The sequence below is a fragment of the Henckelia pumila genome, chromosome 2 (genome assembly GCF_033568475.1).
Source record: "Henckelia pumila isolate YLH828 chromosome 2, ASM3356847v2, whole genome shotgun sequence".
NCBI lineage: Eukaryota > Viridiplantae > Streptophyta > Magnoliopsida > Lamiales > Gesneriaceae > Henckelia > Henckelia pumila.
The window spans coordinates 103918801-103941310 of NC_133121.1; the positions used below are offsets into that span (position 1 = coordinate 103918801).

Below are 22510 nucleotides of genomic sequence, written 5' to 3' on the forward strand. Positions count from 1 at the left end.
TCATGAGTTTCATGAATAAAAATTTTCCTCAATCCATTCGGTAATGTTTTACTTATAATTCAAAATTTTTGTCCTAGGGATTTATTTTTCTCTAGAAACTACAAAGTACATTTTGTTATCCCTTTAATTTCTCTAGTATTTGTTCTTGTTTATTTATGCATGTTAATTTTAATTTGTGTCCTAGTAACTTTGCTCTTTAATATTTGCAGAACAATATTTGAGACGTGACGAATATGAATCAAGATCCGAAAACATCTACAGGAAATATAAAACAATCGGAAAACGCTTCGTCGCCCGATGTCTCTCGTTTTTTCAAGCCTATGTTTGGCGAGGGCTTCTCGGAATATTTGGTAATATAAATTCATTTTTAATGTTTTGAATGTTTCAAGTTTTTTTTTTCTTTTCCTTTTTGGATAAATACAATTTTTCAAATTGGGTTTGTATCTTCATTTTCAAAATCAGATCAATAATTTTGAGCTGTCATTTACTAGATTTATATTTCAAAACCAATTTTTTCCCCTTTCAACTCTCTCGAAAAAAACATAGTTTCTTTCCAGTTGAGTTCATGCTAACATAAAAGTAGCTAACATAAAAGTAGTACGTTAATGCGGAATCCAATGGTCTATTACTGATTTGGGCATGTGGGATATGAACCATAGAGCCAAATTAAAATTGAACCATTAAATGTATGTAAATCATAACTGTAAAAATACTATTCTTGTGCTAATATCTCATCACCGGTTAGTTCCATAAGGAAATCATTGATTTGAGATAATTGCATATAATTATGTTATATAGTTCTTGCCTCCCCAAATTGCTCCAACAATGAAACACTTGGTTGGTGAAGAAACTCGACTCCAAGATTCGACAGGAAAAACATGGCCTGTTTCGATCTCATATGTCAATGGTCTCCTGGCATTCCACAAGGGGTGGAATGAATTTTTCATACAACACCATTTATCCATCGGACAAATAGTGGTATTCGAGCATGAAGAGGGATCGTTATGCTTTAATGTGAGAATCTACGACACTGATGCATGTGAAACGCTGGATTTTGATCAAGAAATTTGTGAGACCGATGAAAATGAAGATGAAGATGTTGGTGAAGAGATGTCATCCAATTGTGACACAGGTGAGGAGGTTTCTCAACCACTAAAAAACCGGCATCTTCTGACGATTAAAACGCCATAAAACAGTCGCATATTTGAATTTACTGATGGTAATTTATGTCGTTTAAATTATTTTTGCAATGTGTTTGAAGATTTGGATTTGAAATAAATGGATTTTAGAATTTCTTTGGTGCTTGGCAAAAATTTGAAATATGATTTGGAATTAATTTGACAAATTAAAAATAATTTTATTTTATATTAAAAAATTTTGTATTCCTTATTTGAATTTTTTTTAAAATAATAATACGTATATCACTACTCGTAACAACTGATTATTTTTGAACATGTAAAACTATAAATTTAATCATTATGAAATTAAATAAAGTTACAGATTTTGATAACTTAGGTTTTTTATTATTAAAAAATAGTTTTTTTAAGAGAAAGAAATAATTTATAGAATTTATTAAATATAAAAATATTTTTTATTAGAATATGATCGTGTCGTGTGACTAGATTACAGATTTTGGATAAAATTTATTTTTTAAATCTTTTAAACTCAAATCTCATTAAAATTTTACCATTTTTTGTAAGGATTTAATTGAAATCACATAAAATCGCATTCAAATATCAATCATATTTTAAAATCTCGTTTTCTTAAAAACTAAAATAGTATTTGGAAATCTATATCCCACCAAATTCCATCCAATTCTTCTATCAAACACACCGTAATACATTTTTTTTATTTATAGAGAATATATCATCGTATATCAGAAACACTATTACGGTTGGTAACGTTTGCGACGCAACATTAGCGACGGTTCTATCAACACGGCGGTTTAATTTCTGCTGAGCTTGACGACACGTCATACAACCGACCGTCGCTACATGTCGTGTCAGTTTCGATGTCGATGTGGTTGTTTATTTAGCGACGCTTTTAAAGAGAAGCGTCGTCAGTTGTATTTGTTGATTTTATTTTAATCGTTATTTAAGTTAGCAGACAGAGACGTAAATATTCTAACATATTTACATGATTAAACTGTAGGAAAAAATGAAGAGAAGACTGCAAATTCTCCTCTTGCCAATGAAGTTGAAATTCTCTTTCCTGGTGCGTTTATTGGTGAAATGATATCAACTTTTTCTCTTCTTATATGATGTGAAATTCTGGTATTTGGTTGTTCCTCCACACAGGACATCAATTTTCTTTAAAATGTCAATTGAGGTACAAGAAAGAATTATTTTAAATCCTCGACCTTTTGCGTCATTTTACGTACAATCATTCTGAAATAAAATTTTCCAAGTCGGGCCTTTTGCTATTTGTTTTGCCTTTTGCTATTTGTTTCGACTTGTGTCATAACAATTTTGCTTTATCCTAACCACCGATTTTATTTTTCCTGTGCAGAAATACGTAAGAAATAATTATTGAACGAAGAATATTGGTGAGCAGGACTGGATCATTTGGATTTTGGATTTCGGCTTCAAGACTAGGGACCATACATATTTCAGATTAACTAGTGCTGTTTGTTATTCTGCATTTGAATTTTACAAGACATATATACTTTCAGCTTCCTTTTCTTGCTTGGTTTTCTACATGTCGGGTTATTTGGAACGCAATCAAATCAATCCGAATTTTAGAACATACCATCACATACAGATTTAAATTCAATCTTGAATTCGATTCAAAACGTTCGAATCGCTTATCCAAATTTGAGTTTTGATCCCTATGTTCGAGCTTAAACAAGCTAAAACTATTATTAGTTTTGATCTAGTGTTCTGCTCATCATCTATTCCTACTTGCAACTTCCTTCTTTATCAGAACATAGGTTCGGGAGAAATTTAGCATGATACCCCGAATGTTGTATCTAACAGTTGATATTTAATAATAGACCTCATATGCATTGATAAATGTTTATTGTTAGATATATAACACGTTGATTTATTAATCATCATTACTTTGTCCAATGTTTGGCTCAAGTTCTTTCAAAGATTAGTGACATACACCATTATCTAATACAAGTATATGGATTTAAAATCCTTATATTATTAATCTATCATGATCCAATCCATGAACCAAGCGGTGCTTTAAGGTACTACTCTGAGAGTAGCATCTCATTACCTCATATTTAGGCACACTAGAGCGAAGGCACTATAAATAGACTTCATCTTGAAAGAGTAACTGATACCAATAACCCAAGGGTCACAACTACTATATATGTAGTTTACTGAATCAGAATGGTTTCTACAAGTTACAGCCCCTTTGTGATATACATATATGTCTGTTTTTTAACGACCTCGACTCTACAGCCAGTTGGGCTTAGTCTTGCCAGGCAATGGATTCTCAGCAACTTTGGCGAGCGAGCGGTACTGCAGTTTCACACTTTCTGCATTATCCAAAGTCTTCACTACGTACCTGTCGGTTTCAAAGTAGACAATGTCTAAAATTAGCTTTTCAAACTCAAATGAGGTAAATGGAACGGACAGAGAGTAAAATGTGCTTTTCCAAATCAAACGAAGTAAAACAATTGACTCTGAATGACACGAGAGAAATCTTCCACAGAAACAAAACTTTTTCAAAAAAACAAAACAAAACAAATTTCTTTTTACCCGACCCAACTGAAAAAACAGGCATACCACGTACATCAAATTTCTTTCTTAAAAACTAAAATAGTATTTGGAAATCTATATCCCACCAAATTCCATCCAATTCTTCTATCAAACACACCGTAATACATTTTTTTTATTTATAGAGAATATATCATCGTATATCAGAAACACTATTACGGTTGGTAACGTTTGCGACGCAACATTAGCGACGGTTCTATCAACACGGCGGTTTAATTTCTGCTGAGCTTGACGACACGTCATACAACCGACCGTCGCTACATGTCGTGTCAGTTTCGATGTCGATGTGGTTGTTTATTTAGCGACGCTTTTAAAGAGAAGCGTCGTCAGTTGTATTTGTTGATTTTATTTTAATCGTTATTTAAGTTAGCAGACAGAGACGTAAATATTCTAACATATTTACATGATTAAACTGTAGGAAAAAATGAAGAGAAGACTGCAAATTCTCCTCTTGCCAATGAAGTTGAAATTCTCTTTCCTGGTGCGTTTATTGGTGAAATGATATCAACTTTTTCTCTTCTTATATGATGTGAAATTCTGGTATTTGGTTGTTCCTCCACACAGGACATCAATTTTCTTTAAAATGTCAATTGAGGTACAAGAAAGAATTATTTTAAATCCTCGACCTTTTGCGTCATTTTACGTACAATCATTCTGAAATAAAATTTTCCAAGTCGGGCCTTTTGCTATTTGTTTTGCCTTTTGCTATTTGTTTCGACTTGTGTCATAACAATTTTGCTTTATCCTAACCACCGATTTTATTTTGCCTGTGCAGAAATACGTAAGAAATAATTATTGAACGAAGAATATTGGTGAGCAGGACTGGATCATTTGGATTTTGGATTTCGGCTTCAAGACTAGGGACCATACATATTTCAGATTAACTAGTGCTGTTTGTTATTCTGCATTTGAATTTTACAAGACATATATACTTTCAGCTTCCTTTTCTTGCTTGGTTTTCTACATGTCGGGTTATTTGGAACGCAATCAAATCAATCCGAATTTTAGAACATACCATCACATACAGATTTAAATTCAATCTTGAATTCGATTCAGAACGTTCGAATCGCTTATCCAAATTTGAGTTTTGATCCCTATGTTCGAGCTTAAACAAGCTAAAACTATTATTAGTTTTGATCTAGTGTTCTGCTCATCATCTATTCCTACTTGCAACTTCCTTCTTTATCAGAACATAGGTTCGGGAGAAATTTAGCATGATACCCCGAATGTTGTATCTAACAGTTGATATTTAATAATAGACCTCATATGCATTGATAAATGTTTATTGTTAGATATATAACACGTTGATTTATTAATCATCATTGCTTTGTCCAATGTTTGGCTCAAGTTCTTTCAAAGATTAGTGACATACACCATTATCTAATACAAGTATATGGATTTAAAATCCTTATATTATTAATCTATCATGATCCAATCCATGAACCAAGCGGTGCTTTAAGGTACTACTCTGAGAGTAGCATCTCATTACCTCATATTTAGGCACACTAGAGCGAAGGCACTATAAATAGAATTCATCTTGAAAGAGTAACTGATACCAATAACCCAAGGGTCACAACTACTATATATGTAGTTTACTGAATCAGAATGGTTTCTACAAGTTACAGCCCCTTTGTGATATACATATATGTCTGTTTTTTAACGACCTCGACTCTACAGCCAGTTGGGCTTAGTCTTGCCAGGCAATGGATTCTCAGCAACTTTGGCGAGCGAGCGGTACTGCAGTTTCACACTTTCTGCATTATCCAAAGTCTTCACTACGTACCTGTCGGTTTCAAAGTAGACAATGTCTAAAATTAGCTTTTCAAACTCAAATGAGGTAAATGGAACGGACAGAGAGTAAAATGTGCTTTTCCAAATCAAACGAAGTAAAACAATTGACTCTGAATGACACGAGAGAAATCTTCCACAGAAACAAAACTTTTTCAAAAAAACAAAACAAAACAAATTTCTTTTTACCCGACCCAACTGAAAAAACAGGCATACCACGTACATCAAATTTCTTTCTTAAAAACTAAAATAGTATTTGGAAATCTATATCCCACCAAATTCCATCCAATTCTTCTATCAAACACACCGTAATACATTTTTTTTATTTATAGAGAATATATCATCGTATATCAGAAACACTATTACGGTTGGTAACGTTTGCGACGCAACATTAGCGACGGTTCTATCAACACGGCGGTTTAATTTCTGCTGAGCTTGACGACACGTCATACAACCGACCGTCGCTACATGTCGTGTCAGTTTCGATGTCGATGTGGTTGTTTATTTAGCGACGCTTTTAAAGAGAAGCGTCGTCAGTTGTATTTGTTGATTTTATTTTAATCGTTATTTAAGTTAGCAGACAGAGACGTAAATATTCTAACATATTTACATGATTAAACTGTAGGAAAAAATGAAGAGAAGACTGCAAATTCTCCTCTTGCCAATGAAGTTGAAATTCTCTTTCCTGGTGCGTTTATTGGTGAAATGATATCAACTTTTTCTCTTCTTATATGATGTGAAATTCTGGTATTTGGTTGTTCCTCCACACAGGACATCAATTTTCTTTAAAATGTCAATTGAGGTACAAGAAAGAATTATTTTAAATCCTCGACCTTTTGCGTCATTTTACGTACAATCATTCTGAAATAAAATTTTCCAAGTCGGGCCTTTTGCTATTTGTTTTGCCTTTTGCTATTTGTTTCGACTTGTGTCATAACAATTTTGCTTTATCCTAACCACCGATTTTATTTTGCCTGTGCAGAAATACGTAAGAAATAATTATTGAACGAAGAATATTGGTGAGCAGGACTGGATCATTTGGATTTTGGATTTCGGCTTCAAGACTAGGGACCATACATATTTCAGATTAACTAGTGCTGTTTGTTATTCTGCATTTGAATTTTACAAGACATATATACTTTCAGCTTCCTTTTCTTGCTTGGTTTTCTACATGTCGGGTTATTTGGAACGCAATCAAATCAATCCGAATTTTAGAACATACCATCACATACAGATTTAAATTCAATCTTGAATTCGATTCAGAACGTTCGAATCGCTTATCCAAATTTGAGTTTTGATCCCTATGTTCGAGCTTAAACAAGCTAAAACTATTATTAGTTTTGATCTAGTGTTCTGCTCATCATCTATTCCTACTTGCAACTTCCTTCTTTATCAGAACATAGGTTCGGGAGAAATTTAGCATGATACCCCGAATGTTGTATCTAACAGTTGATATTTAATAATAGACCTCATATGCATTGATAAATGTTTATTGTTAGATATATAACACGTTGATTTATTAATCATCATTGCTTTGTCCAATGTTTGGCTCAAGTTCTTTCAAAGATTAGTGACATACACCATTATCTAATACAAGTATATGGATTTAAAATCCTTATATTATTAATCTATCATGATCCAATCCATGAACCAAGCGGTGCTTTAAGGTACTACTCTGAGAGTAGCATCTCATTACCTCATATTTAGGCACACTAGAGCGAAGGCACTATAAATAGACTTCATCTTGAAAGAGTAACTGATACCAATAACCCAAGGGTCACAACTACTATATATGTAGTTTACTGAATCAGAATGGTTTCTACAAGTTACAGCCCCTTTGTGATATACATATATGTCTGTTTTTTAACGACCTCGACTCTACAGCCAGTTGGGCTTAGTCTTGCCAGGCAATGGATTCTCAGCAACTTTGGCGAGCGAGCGGTACTGCAGTTTCACACTTTCTGCATTATCCAAAGTCTTCACTACGTACCTGTCGGTTTCAAAGTAGACAATGTCTAAAATTAGCTTTTCAAACTCAAATGAGGTAAATGGAACGGACAGAGAGTAAAATGTGCTTTTCCAAATCAAACGAAGTAAAACAATTGACTCTGAATGACACGAGAGAAATCTTCCACAGAAACAAAACTTTTTCAAAAAAACAAAACAAAACAAATTTCTTTTTACCCGACCCAACTGAAAAAACAGGCATACCACGTACATCAAATTTCTTTCTTAAAAACTAAAATAGTATTTGGAAATCTATATCCCACCAAATTCCATCCAATTCTTCTATCAAACACACCGTAATACATTTTTTTTATTTATAGAGAATATATCATCGTATATCAGAAACACTATTACGGTTGGTAACGTTTGCGACGCAACATTAGCGACGGTTCTATCAACACGGCGGTTTAATTTCTGCTGAGCTTGACGACACGTCATACAACCGACCGTCGCTACATGTCGTGTCAGTTTCGATGTCGATGTGGTTGTTTATTTAGCGACGCTTTTAAAGAGAAGCGTCGTCAGTTGTATTTGTTGATTTTATTTTAATCGTTATTTAAGTTAGCAGACAGAGACGTAAATATTCTAACATATTTACATGATTAAACTGTAGGAAAAAATGAAGAGAAGACTGCAAATTCTCCTCTTGCCAATGAAGTTGAAATTCTCTTTCCTGGTGCGTTTATTGGTGAAATGATATCAACTTTTTCTCTTCTTATATGATGTGAAATTCTGGTATTTGGTTGTTCCTCCACACAGGACATCAATTTTCTTTAAAATGTCAATTGAGGTACAAGAAAGAATTATTTTAAATCCTCGACCTTTTGCGTCATTTTACGTACAATCATTCTGAAATAAAATTTTCCAAGTCGGGCCTTTTGCTATTTGTTTTGCCTTTTGATATTTGTTTCGACTTGTGTCATAACAATTTTGCTTTATCCTAACCACCGATTTTATTTTGCCTGTGCAGAAATACGTAAGAAATAATTATTGAACGAAGAATATTGGTGAGCAGGACTGGATCATTTGGATTTTGGATTTCGGCTTCAAGACTAGGGACCATACATATTTCAGATTAACTAGTGCTGTTTGTTATTCTGCATTTGAATTTTACAAGACATATATACTTTCAGCTTCCTTTTCTTGCTTGGTTTTCTACATGTCGGGTTATTTGGAACGCAATCAAATCAATCCGAATTTTAGAACATACCATCACATACAGATTTAAATTCAATCTTGAATTCGATTCAGAACGTTCGAATCGCTTATCCAAATTTGAGTTTTGATCCCTATGTTCGAGCTTAAACAAGCTAAAACTATTATTAGTTTTGATCTAGTGTTCTGCTCATCATCTATTCCTACTTGCAACTTCCTTCTTTATCAGAACATAGGTTCGGGAGAAATTTAGCATGATACCCCGAATGTTGTATCTAACAGTTGATATTTAATAATAGACCTCATATGCATTGATAAATGTTTATTGTTAGATATATAACACGTTGATTTATTAATCATCATTGCTTTGTCCAATGTTTGGCTCAAGTTCTTTCAAAGATTAGTGACATACACCATTATCTAATACAAGTATATGGATTTAAAATCCTTATATTATTAATCTATCATGATCCAATCCATGAACCAAGCGGTGCTTTAAGGTACTACTCTGAGAGTAGCATCTCATTACCTCATATTTAGGCACACTAGAGCGAAGGCACTATAAATAGACTTCATCTTGAAAGAGTAACTGATACCAATAACCCAAGGGTCACAACTACTATATATGTAGTTTACTGAATCAGAATGGTTTCTACAAGTTACAGCCCCTTTGTGATATACATATATGTCTGTTTTTTAACGACCTCGACTCTACAGCCAGTTGGGCTTAGTCTTGCCAGGCAATGGATTCTCAGCAACTTTGGCGAGCGAGCGGTACTGCAGTTTCACACTTTCTGCATTATCCAAAGTCTTCACTACGTACCTGTCGGTTTCAAAGTAGACAATGTCTAAAATTAGCTTTTCAAACTCAAATGAGGTAAATGGAACGGACAGAGAGTAAAATGTGCTTTTCCAAATCAAACGAAGTAAAACAATTGACTCTGAATGACACGAGAGAAATCTTCCACAGAAACAAAACTTTTTCAAAAAAACAAAACAAAACAAATTTCTTTTTACCCGACCCAACTGAAAAAACAGGCATACCACGTACATGCACCTCAACTGTCCCCCTGCTTATTTAACCTAGTTGACAGACTTCCGCCCTATCACGGTTTCAAAATCATGTTTCTGTCCCAAATTAGGATTACTTGCATTAACATATGTATCTACCATAATCGCCTACAAGCCAGGTTAGAATTGTCCCTTAAGAACTTGTTCCCAAGTTTCGGAGAAGAGTTTAAAAGGTAATGGCTTTAATATGCTACATTTTTCCATAACAAATAATAATGTGTGGTATCACAAAGTAAAGAGGGTTTCTAAAATTTGACGCGTTAAAATCGAAATTCATGTAGAAAAAGCAGAAGAAAGCTTACCAAATCACCCACCAACACGAATTGAAGACTACACGACGACAAATTCTTTGAAGTTTAGAATGCAGCACATATAGGCGTAACAATAAATTCTAATTCTCTCTTGCTCCCCTTTAATCAAGAATGAATTAAAATTGTCTTTGCTTGGTTGAGCGATCAAACCATGACGTTTGAACTGTTGTGCGATATAAAAGATTTCAGTTGCACCATTAACAATAGCTATAACTTTTGGTAAAGCGGTAAGCGTTCGGTCCTATAATTAGTATCAGAGCCAAGGTCATGGGTTCGATATCCATTGATTGCAAGAAGTGCAATGGTTGAGTGATCGAACCATGAATGTGATTTAAAAGATTTGAGTTGCACCATTCACAAGCTATAGCTTTGGTAAGCGGTAAATACTCAGTACTACGTAAAATATGTAAAAATTTTAAAAAACTAATTATTCATTATAATTAATCGTTACTTTTTTTTTTGTTTTTTTTAACAGATTCTTTATTTTTTAAAATTTTACTCCCTCCGTCTCAATTATATAGTCCACGTTTTTTTTGTCCCAAATATATAGTTATATACCATATTTAGTAATATTTTTTTACACTCTTTTACTCATATATATTTATTAATTACACATTGAAAATTGTGCAATCATTTTTGAATACATTAAATAGGAATAAAATAGAAATTTTGTATAAAATTTGTTTTTCCAATGATTTTTCTTAATTTGTGTGAAAAAAATAGGACTATATAATCGGGACGAATGGATTAATATTTTACTTATTTTTAATTTTCCCAATCAAGGGATATTTCATTCTCATATTTTTTAATATATTATTCCATAAATTCTTATATTTTTATTATAATCTAAATTTTCAAGTAATTACATTATCTTATAAAAATACATTTGTATTTTAAAACTAAATACAAATTTATATAAATATATATTATTAAACTTATAAAATTTATCATTAGACATTTTACACCACGATATTTTAAATTATTTCTAAATATAATTAACTAATAATTTGAAAACCCCGGCTAAAAATTTCGGATAAAATATGAAATATTATCTAATATTAACACTAAAACTTTTCTGTATATATATTTTTATGTATATATACATGATAGAAAATTGTGGTAAATAATTAAAAAAAATTAATTCTTAAATATGGAAATATATTGCAATTCAGCTTTTAGAGATAATTCAATTCCATCATTTATACATATACTTCAAATAGAATATAAGGAAAAGGTATCATTGGCAATTTATGTTATAAAAATTAAAGATGGAGTACATTTAACAAATATTAGAGTGTAAATAAAATACCAATGCTCCTAAATAAAATGTATTCTTGAAATTTAATGTAACGAGATAATCTTGATATTTACAAGATTTTATGGTAAAGGGGTCAAAATAATATACAATACTCAATGAGATTATAAATTATTTAGATTTTATGTTGTTTCAAATTGAATAAAGTGTTATATAGACAATCATATTTCAAGATTACATATATATTATGGCCACTAATGGTACAACACTTAATGAGATTATAAAAAATTAAGAATTTCTGTTGTTTCAAATTGAATAAAATTTATTTAAAAAATTAGATTTTAAGATTACATGCATATTACACCTACTGTGGGACCTACCCAAATGACGATAAAAGGGGTCACAGGTTTCTTCACGAGTTTCATGAATAAAAATTTTCCTCAATCCATTCGGTAATGTTGTACTTATAATTCAAAAATTTTGTTCAAGGGATTGATTTTTCTCTAGAAACTACAAAGTACATTTTGTTATCCCTTTAATTTCTCTAGTATTTGTTCTTGTTTGATTTATGCATATTAACTTTAATTTGTGTCCTAGTAACTTTGCCTTTCAATGTATGAAGAACAAAATTTGAGACGTGATGGAGATGAATCAGGGTGGGAAAACATCTCGAGGAAATATGAAAGAACCTGTATCGGAGAACGCTTCGTCGCTCGATGTTTCTCGTTTTTTCAAGCCTATGTTTGGCGAGGGCTTCTCGGAATATTTGGTAATATAATTATATAAATTCATTTTTTTTTTGTTTTGAATGTTTCAATTTTTTATTTTTTTTCCTTTTTGGATAAATTCAAATTTTCAAATTGGGTTTGGATCTTCATTTTCAAAAGCTGGTCAATAATTTTGAGTTGTCATTTACTTAATTTATATTTCAAAATCAATTTTTTTTCCCTTTCAATTCCTTCGATGAAAATATAGTTTTGTTCTGTTGAGTTCATGCTAACGTAAAAGTTAGAACGTTAATAAAGAATCCAATTGTCTTATAATAGTTTGGACATGTGGGGTCCATTAAAAAAACCCTTACATAGCCAAATTAAAATTGGACTATTAAATGTAGGGTAAGTCGTAAGGATAGTACCTTTATACTAGCATTTTATTTACCCGTTAGAGAAATTATTGATTTCTGTTTGCTGCATATATAATTATGTCATATAGTTCTTCCCTCCACAAATTGCTCCAATAATGAAACACTTGGTTGGTGAAGAAACTCTACTCCAAGATTCGACTGGGAAAACATGGCCTGTTTCAATCTCATATGTCAATGCATGGCCTCCTTGCATGCATTCCACAAGGGGTGGGATGAATTTTTCATACAACACCATTTATCGATCGGACAAATAGTGGTATTCGAGCTCGAAGAGGGATCATTATGCTTTAATGTGAGAATCTACGACACTGATGCGTGTGAAACACTGGACTTTGATCAAGAAATTTGCGAGACGGATGGAGATGAAGATGAAGATGAAGATGTTGGTGAAGAGTTGTCCTCCAAGTGTGACACAGGTGAGGAGGTTTTCCAAGCACTAAAAAAACCGGCATCTTGTGACGGTTAAAACGGCATAAAACCATCGCATATTTGAATTTATCGATGGCAATTTATGTTGTCTAAATTATATTACAATGTTTTTGAAGGTTTGGTTTTGGATTTGAAATAAATGGGTTTTAGAATTTCAATGGTGTTGAAAAAAATTTAAAATACGATTTGGAATTTAATTTGACACATTTATATTCTATATTAAAAAAATTTGTATTCCTTATTAAATTTCTTTAACAATAAATACTCGTATAAAAAACTATAAATTTTATCATTATGAAATTAAAATAAAGTTATCAATTTTGATAACTTAGGTTTTTTAGTATTAAAAAAATAACTTTTTTAAAGAGAAAGAAAGAATTTATAGAATTTGATTAATATAAAAATATCTTTTATTAGTATATGATCGAGTGAAAAGATATTACATTTATATTTTTTTAATGGAATAGATATTACAGATTTTGGATAAACTTTACGTTGTAAAATTTTTAAATAAAATTTTAAACATAAGTAATATAATTTAATACTAAAATAAATTTAGGAAAAACTGCAAATTTGGTCATGTATGTTTGTCACTTTGCGATTTTGGTCCTCTATGTTTTCATATTTCAGTTTTAGTCCTGCATGTTCTGTTTTTTTGCAATTTCGGTCCTTTTTATTCGAAAATGCTTACGTTGGTACTGTACACGTCAGCTCCACATCTGCACTCAATTGGTGCCACGTCAACGTCACGTCGGAAAAAGGACTAAAATTGCCAAAAAAAATAAAGATAGCGGACTAAAACTGAAATCTTAAAATATAAAGGACTGAAATCGCAAAGTGACAAACATGCAGGACCAAAAAAGCAATTTTTCCATAAATTTATTGCTTTTAAACTCAAATCTCTTGAAAATTTACCATTTTTGTAACGATTTAATTGAAATCGACATTCAAGTATCAATCTTATTTTAAAATATTGTTTTCTGTCACTAAAATAGTATTTAGAAATCCAAATCTTTGCAGCTATCAAACACCCTGTTACGGTTGGTAACGTTTGCGACACAACATTAGCGACGGTTCCATATCTTTGCAGCTATCAAACACCCTGTTACGGTTGGTAACGTTTGCGACACAACATTAGCGACGGTTCCATTAATCCGTCGTAACTAGCAGCGGTTTAATTTCTACTGAACTTGGCGAGGGTCATACAACCAACTGTCGCTATTATATGTCGACAGTTTCGATGATGATGCGTTAGTTTATTTAGCGACGCTTTTATAGAGAAGCGTTGGTTGTATTTGATGATAATTTATTTTAATCGTTATTTAAGTTAGCGAAATAAAAATTAAATTTTTGCTCAATATAGTATTTACATGTTATTTTAGGAAGAGACGTGAATATTTGAACATATATATATTTACGTAATGAAACTGCATGAAACAATGAAGAAAATACTGCAAATTCTCCTGTTGACAATGAAGCTGAAATTCTCTTTCCCGGTGGTTTATTGGTGAAATAATATCAACTTTTTTTTCTTCTTATATGGTGTGAAATTATGGTATTTGGTCGATCCTCAACACATGACGTAAAATTTCATTAAAATGTCAATTGAGATACAAGAAGAATTATTTTAAATCCTCAACCTTTTTGCGTCATTCTACAATCATTCTGAAATAATTTTTTCTAAGTCGGGCCTTTTGCTATTTGTTTCACTTGTGCCATAACAATTTTACTTTATTCTAACCACCGATTTGATTTTGCTTGTGCAGAAATACGTAAGAAATAATTATTGAATGAAGAATATTGGTGAGCAGTATTGGATCATTTAGCTTTCGGCTTCAAGACTTGGGACCATACATATTTCAGATTAACTAATTAATGGTGTTTGTTATTCTGCATTTGAATTTTACAAGACATATATACTTTCAGCTTCCTTTTCTTGCTTGGTTTTGTACATGTCGGGTTATTTTGTAACGCGATCAAATCGATTAGAGGAGATTAAAATGTAAGATAGAAAATGCCTTATTCGAGAACTGGGATTTCTTGAAATGTGAATGTGAAAACGAAGGATCCAAAATCTCTGATGGCTGATATATGTTGTTGTGAATTAGTGATTTGTATGTATATCGGGGATTGGCTTCTTCAAATCCCATTTGATAATTGGTTATGATGATATATTGGTTTTCACTTTCCATTTATAAATGTTAGTTTTGATCTCACGCACCTTAATGTGCAGGATTTTCGGGAGTATGTGTTAAAAACCATTAAAACACACACTCACGAAAATTCTGCACACTAGGATGTGTGAAATCAAAATTATTATAAATGTTGTATATATTAATATCATATGCTATATATACAAAGGTATCATATATCTTATTGACGTGATTCGAGTAGGTATGAAAGTATCCATTTTACGTACAATGGATTGGATGGGGAGAGTGTCACCAAATCATTTGGTTCGTTATTTGTAGCATCGAATTTCTCGTGGACGTATTTGCTTACTATGGCGTAATGCTCGAGATACAAACTGTCTTACTCGCAATATGGAATTTCTTGTTGTATGTCCATTGATATTTCCATTGTTATGGCATAATAAAACTCGAGATACATAATTTATAAATTATCCAATAATTTAGACTAGTATTTTATGCTATCTTTTTGAGTCATGGCTTATTGCTTACACCCTACTTATGTGAATTTTCGATGTTATAAAAATCTCTTCATAAGAAAATAATCTATTAATTTTTCGTGTTTTAGAATTTGAGCACATACATAAACATATGCACGCTTACCGATCCTTGTTTTCAAGAATATGTATTCTCAATATTTAAAAACACGTGAAATAGTATATTTTTTACAAATAATTAATGAAACGTAAGACATGATAATTATAGATTAATTACAAATAATTTAATCATTTTATATATTTAGCGTTATTAATGTTATATAGAGAAGGGCATAATTATAATTTTCAAATATTAGACTTCACATCATTCAATTTAATTAGTATATATAGAGTGGTAGATTTTTAATTCAAACTAGTCGCATCCACACACACAATGCGTGTATGGTTAAAACATGAATATTTATAATTGTTGTTGTTGTTGTTGTAATATTTTTATTTTTAATATATTTAAATTTTAAATTAAAATAGAGACACAAAAAATGGAGAAAATCACGGACATTTGAAGTTTAAAATATGTAAATTTGAAATCTCTAATACTCAGATCAAATTAATCCAACTCAGTTTTTTCTTCTAAACAGCCGACACTTGGAAAATTTTGGCCAAATACAATTTCCAAAACGTGTTCTTTGCAAGAATTTAAAACAAGAGAATCGAGGAGTACCAACTACAGTGACGTATGAAACGTTTTAAGCATAGTGAGAAACATGTTTTATTCCACCCTACCCGATAATGATAAAGGGTAGTCATTTGTCTCGATTATATAGACTTGTTTTTTCACACATATTAACAAATTCGTTTAAGAAACAAATTATATAGAATTGTTTATTTTAACCCTATTTAATTTTGATAGAAATCGTATTGTAATTATAGGTTAAAATAAAGAGTCAGTATTGTCCGCGGTGTCACAACATCAACGACAACACAGTGCAGCAGAAAATAAACAAAAATAAATAACACAAGAAATTAATTTTGCACGAGTATAAAAACTCGTACGGGTGCCTTAGGGCTAAATATCACTATTAAACGTAAGATCAGTCTTACAAAAATAATCCTAGTGATTTTACGAAAAGTCATTAAATCCTAAATTTCTCAACAAGTTGAGAAATCAAACTTGCATCCTAAATAATCAGAATATAAAACAAATCAGATGCAACTCCCGTAGCCTAAATTGAAGAGACAGAAAAGATCTTCGATCAACACAGTTCCCACAGTGTTGTCTCTTATGTCTTCAACACGAACGGCAGCATGGGGACAAGAACCAACGATGGTTGCAAAACTTCTTCAGAATCTTCGAATTCTTCTATGTGATTTTCTTTGAAAGCTCTTCTGAATTCTCCTCTGAAGTGTACGATTGTTTGTGCGCAGAATCCTTTACTTATAGATGAAAGTCCAAGCAGAGAAAGGATTCCTTGTAGAGTCCTACATAAATAAGGAAATAAGTCTTTGTTAGGAATTAGACTCTTTTGATACCATCTTGATAATATATGATAACTATAATACACAATATTTCCTTATCAAGATAATACTCAATCTAGGTAAATATTTTATCTCAATATTTTCGATAATAACACATAAATATTTACCCTATCATATCAATTCATATCTTGATAATATTTCATAAACATAAATCCTTTCAATTCGATATCAAGATATAATTAAGTTAAATATATATCCTAAATATATTATCGAGATCATAGAATATTTAACCATATCATATCAAAATCTTTTGTCTAGAAGGCAAAATTCATTATTCTAATTAGCACGCTTAAGGAAAAGATTTTCAAGGAATTAATATTCCTTTCAATCTCCCCCTTTTTGCCTTTCTGGATAAAACCAGCACAAACAATTATAAACATAAACTCCCCCCGAGTTTAAAACACTTCTCCCCCTGAATTTTAAGTCTTCCCCTGAAGGTGTTGTCCCTCGTGTTGGCAACACCAAGGATAACACGAACTTTGACGCTTAGGGATTCTATAATTCATATATCAGAGCATGAGAGGGGTAGAAGTAGTTAGTCTAGTTAAAGCATATCAGAGCAATTAAGGCACATAACTAGATCAAAACAAAAAGAGATAAAAATCAGAAAATTAAGGTTAAGATGAGATAAGAAAAAAATATGGGGTGACACCAATCAATCTAAGATTGATCAGTATCAGATCCCTCCTGATCTTCAGTGTCCTCATCCTCATCGTCCTTAGTCCCAGATGGACCAGCCTCATCTTGTGCATTATCTCCCCTTTTTTGGCCAGAAATGTCAAATCTTGTACGACAGTCACCTAACAAGGTGAAAGGTGGGTGCCCGGTTAGACAACTTGTGGCTAAGGGCTTTTGTGACTCTATGTGTAAACAATCTTTGTTTAATATAATTTACACTTTTATATTGGCATTTACTTTATCTTTTATTATATTATTATGTTGTGACGTACTATACGATGTTTAGATAAAGACCTTGAATATACTAGAGTGCATGTAAGATGTGATAGTAGAATTGAATGACTATCATGAAACACATCTTATAATCACTGTATATTCTAAACAGTTTCTAGTCAATTGAGCCGTCCGCTAATAAGGATAAGGATCGCTCGAGATTGAGACTAGCATTTGCGATGCCTAGTACCACGTTTCATTGGTATAGAACATAGAGATGTTCGAAGCATGCAAATGGATATTCATATGATGGATGATAGAACTACCATATTCGGACTTTTCAAGTGGTTATCATTAATTGAGTGGATAAGTCCGCGGTTTTGGTTGTACACCATTAGTCCTTACTACTTGAAACATCATGGAGACTCTATATGTTAGTACTGTACTTTGACTCGTTTACCGACTCTATGAGGGTCATTAGGTGTCGAGATTGGGTACAGTTACGACACATATAGGAGTCAATGCTTTGTTGTCAAGGATTCACCACACGCTTGCGAGTGTGGATATCCTATGCGATCTGAGGAGATATTAGTATGACAAATCTCTGGTCAGAGTACATGATGTGCTTTAGGTTACTTGGTTTCCTAGTAGCACATGCGATGTCACTATTTGATCTTCAAGATGTATTGCATAGTTATCGAATCTCGAACGACTCTCGATGTACCAATGATTGTTGATTCGATCGGGATATATGGTTGAAGGGACCGTACTGTACGCTAACCAAAACCTACTGGTTCTTGCAGGCACTATCAGTGATACCTAGGGAATCATGGGGCGATGTTTCTAGGCGCTCTTACCATGATTCTGAAAGAGTGGGTGCCCGGTTAGCCAACTTGTGGCTAAGGGCTTTGATGACTCTATGTAAAACATTCTTTTGTTTAATATAATTTACACTTTTATAATGACATTGACTTTATCTTTCTTCATATTGTTATATTATGATATACTATTGTTGTTTTGATAAAGACCTTGAATATACTATAGTGTATGTAAGATGTGGTAGCACATGGGGATGGCTATCATGAAACACATCTTATAGTCACTGTATATTCTAAACTGTTCCTAGTCAATTGAGCCGTCCGCAAATAAGGATAAGGATCGCTCGAGATTGAGGCTAGCATTTGCGATGCCGAGTACCACGTTTCATTGGTATGAAACATAGAGATGTTCAAAGCATGCAAATGGATATTCATATGATGAATGATCGAACTACCCTATTCGGACTTTCCAAGTGGTTATCACTTATCGAGTGGATAAAGTCCGCGGTTTTGGTTGTACACCATTAGTCCTTATTACTTGAAACATCATTGAGACTCTATATGCTAGTACTGTACTTTGACTCGTTTACCGACTCTATTGGGGTCATCAGGTGTCGGGATTGGGTACAGTTACGACACATATAGGAGTCGATGTTTGTTGTCAAGGATTCACCACATACTTGTGAGTATGGATATCCTATGCGATCTGAGGAGATATTAGTGTGACGAATCTCTGGCCAGAGTACATGATGTGTTTTAGGTTAATTGGTTATCCTAGTAACACATGCGATGTCACTATTTGATCTCCAAGATGTAATGCATAGTTATCGAATCTCGAACGACTCTCGATATACCAATGGTTGTTGATTCGATCGGGATATATGGATGAAAGGACCGTACTGTACGCTAACCAAAATCTACTGGTTCTTGCAGGCACTATCAGTAATACCTAGGGAATCATGGGGCGATGTTGCTAGGCGCTCTTACCATGATTCGATGGATAAGTCGGAAATTGTTGTTCCGAGTCACAAGGAGTTGTGAGCCCACGGCTAGCTGTATTCCTGAACCATTGAGGGTTACACAAGTAATAGATTACTAAAACCCCGTAGAGATAGTTAAATTTAAAGAGTTAAATTTAATGAAAGAGAAGTTGGACTTCTTAACTAAAGGGAGTGAGATTTCCTAAAATAACATAGGGATGGGCATTTTTGGAAATCACTGAATTCGGATTCAGAAAAATTATCTTGACTCTAAAAGATGCAGAAATGGTTTCTGTGCACATTGGTGAAATCAGTTTATCAATCGGAGTCACGATGAATTTTATATTAATTTTTAGAACAACGGGCTTGGCTTGTTGGGCTTAAGTTATGGATTGTAAGCTTTAAGGAGTTAGAGTCCTAACACAATTATAACTTAACCTAGTCTAGAAATTATCTATAAATACATGTAGTGGGTTCGAAAATTGTGTGTGATTGAGTCTTAATTTTCGAACACTGCATATTATTTTCTAAGGGTTTTTCCAAAATCCTTGCTCCTTTTTGAGAAAATTCGGATTGTGTTTTTTTGTGAAAAATTACAATTTTGAATTAACAGATCATATCTGTTTATTCTCTACGCAAAACTTCTGATTGATTTCTAGTGCAGTCAATCAGAGGGTTTCTGTTTTCTGTTCGTGGACCTTATTCCGGTGATTGATCGTGACGCCATCAGTTCCCGGGATTTACAAGAAGAGCAGATTAAATTCTGTTGGAGTCCATTCTCTCGTTTCGAGATTTAAGGTAACACATTAATTGTGATTATTTGTTTTACTTGTGTGAATTTAATCGTAAAAGTTTTGATACCCAGATATGGAATCGTTCCATATTAATAAAAATAAATTTTTAAACTTCCGCTGCACCGGATATCAATTCTAATTGATCTGAACACCGTTTTCCAACAGTGGTATCAGAGCCAGGTTGCTCAGATCAAACGATTAAATTAATCGATTGTACAAAATTTTTAAGCCTCGATTTTTTGAAACAAAACAAATTTTTTAAAATTAAATTTTTGACGGGAAAAACACGGGCAACGATTGTCGCTGCCCAATGGGCAGCGACGGGCTGCCCAGCCTGAGCCCCGGTCGGGGCACGGGCTGCCCGGGATTGTCCCGGGCAGCCCGGAAAATTAAAAATTTTAATTTTTTAAAATTTTGAATTTTTGAAATTCGAGTGTTTGATCCGATCGAAAATTGTTTTTGATTAGATCACGAGGCATCGGATCGAATTGTTCGAGTCCGAAATTTTTAAAATTGATTTTTGGATAAATTTGAATTTTTGGAAAATTTATAAATTTTATCCGTTAAATTAAATTTTATAAAATTAATTATTTTGGTACAATTGATAATAAGATATGATCTTATGGATGGATAAGATAAAATATGATTTTATCTTTTTAATTATGATGTCATTGCATGTTTATCCAATTATTTTAATTAATGAATTAATTATTGGATAAAAGGATGATCGATTGTCATGACCAATATTTTAGGTGTATGTTAGGTGATTTACATTTGTCTTATTGTTATTGGTGTTTATTAATGGGCTTGGTTTATAGCCCAATATGATTGTCATATGTAATAAAAGTGGGCCTGATTTATGGTCCGTTCCCACCTCTAAAAATGTATCCCATATTTTTCATCGAAATTTATTGTAAATTTATTAGACTTAGTGGGAGATAATGTTTTGAAGAAATGGTGGGCCCAACAGACAATGAAGACGAAGAAATGTAAATTGAAAGCTCAATGTAATAGGATTGCATTGCATACTTGCATATCACCTAGGATTGGATTTAGACTCGTGATTGGCAACCACGGGTCGATTAGTAAATGGGATCGATCATCCTTAAATAATATATGATATTATTGATGTATGCATGTTTAGACATAAATTTTATGAATCCCGCAAGCATACATAAATTGCATGATGAGACAAATTTTCAAAATAAAATCCCTCATTTTAAATATGATTTAAAATTGATATCAAGATAAACAAAATGGAATTTTAAATATTGTTTAAATATTCCTACCTTCCATCAACGATCAATGTATGTGATGCTACCCGCGGATACGGTCCGGCTCATATTATTTGGGGTTCCCGTTCGTCGGAAAGCTGTACATTGGATCGACACATGTTGTAAGTTGGATGGAACTCCCATGGGATTGGCTCATATTATTGGGGATCCACATGGCGATCGTCCATCACAACTTAATATTGATGGATCATCTTGACATGTCACAATAAACGGCGTCATATTATTGGGCCCTTATTGGACATGAGGTAAAAACATGGAGGTTGCTTTGGAAGCAATTGGGCTCTACCTTTTGAAAATTATGGTTGGCTGATATTATTCGGGACCATAGTTTGTCAATTGGACTCCATGTTCCCACTAAAGAAAATGTTTCTCGTTTTCACTAGAGGGTAGTGAAATCGTCAAAATAGTGGGAGTGTAATTCATAAAATGAAATTCGCCATATTTTATGTCTTAGTAAATTAATTGAACAAATCACTAATTATTGTCTGTTTCCTTTTCAGTATTTCATTACTATGAATTCGCGTACTCCACTACTCTCAATTCTCGATCAAAACAAGTTGACTGGCGCTAACTATACGGAATGGTTCCGTAAGTTAAAAATCATTCTAAATTCGGAGAAGGCTTTCTACGTGTTAGAGAAGCGTCCTCCGATGGAAGCCCCGGCTAACACTAGTCCGGAAGA

The 22510-nt window shown here is 32.8% G+C and overlaps 1 protein-coding gene across 1 annotated transcript; it reads left to right on the top strand.

Moving 5' to 3' along the window:
* The first annotated feature begins 233 nt into the window (after window positions 1-233).
* Window positions 234-2676, top strand: LOC140878065 (B3 domain-containing protein Os02g0598200-like). The gene is made up of 4 exons (XM_073281666.1): window positions 234-350; window positions 799-1132; window positions 2152-2214; window positions 2509-2676. The coding sequence occupies exons 1-4, from the start codon at window positions 234-236 to the stop codon at window positions 2523-2525; spliced, it is 531 nt and encodes a 176-aa protein (XP_073137767.1). The 3' UTR covers window positions 2526-2676.
* The last annotated feature ends 19834 nt before the right edge of the window (window positions 2677-22510 follow it).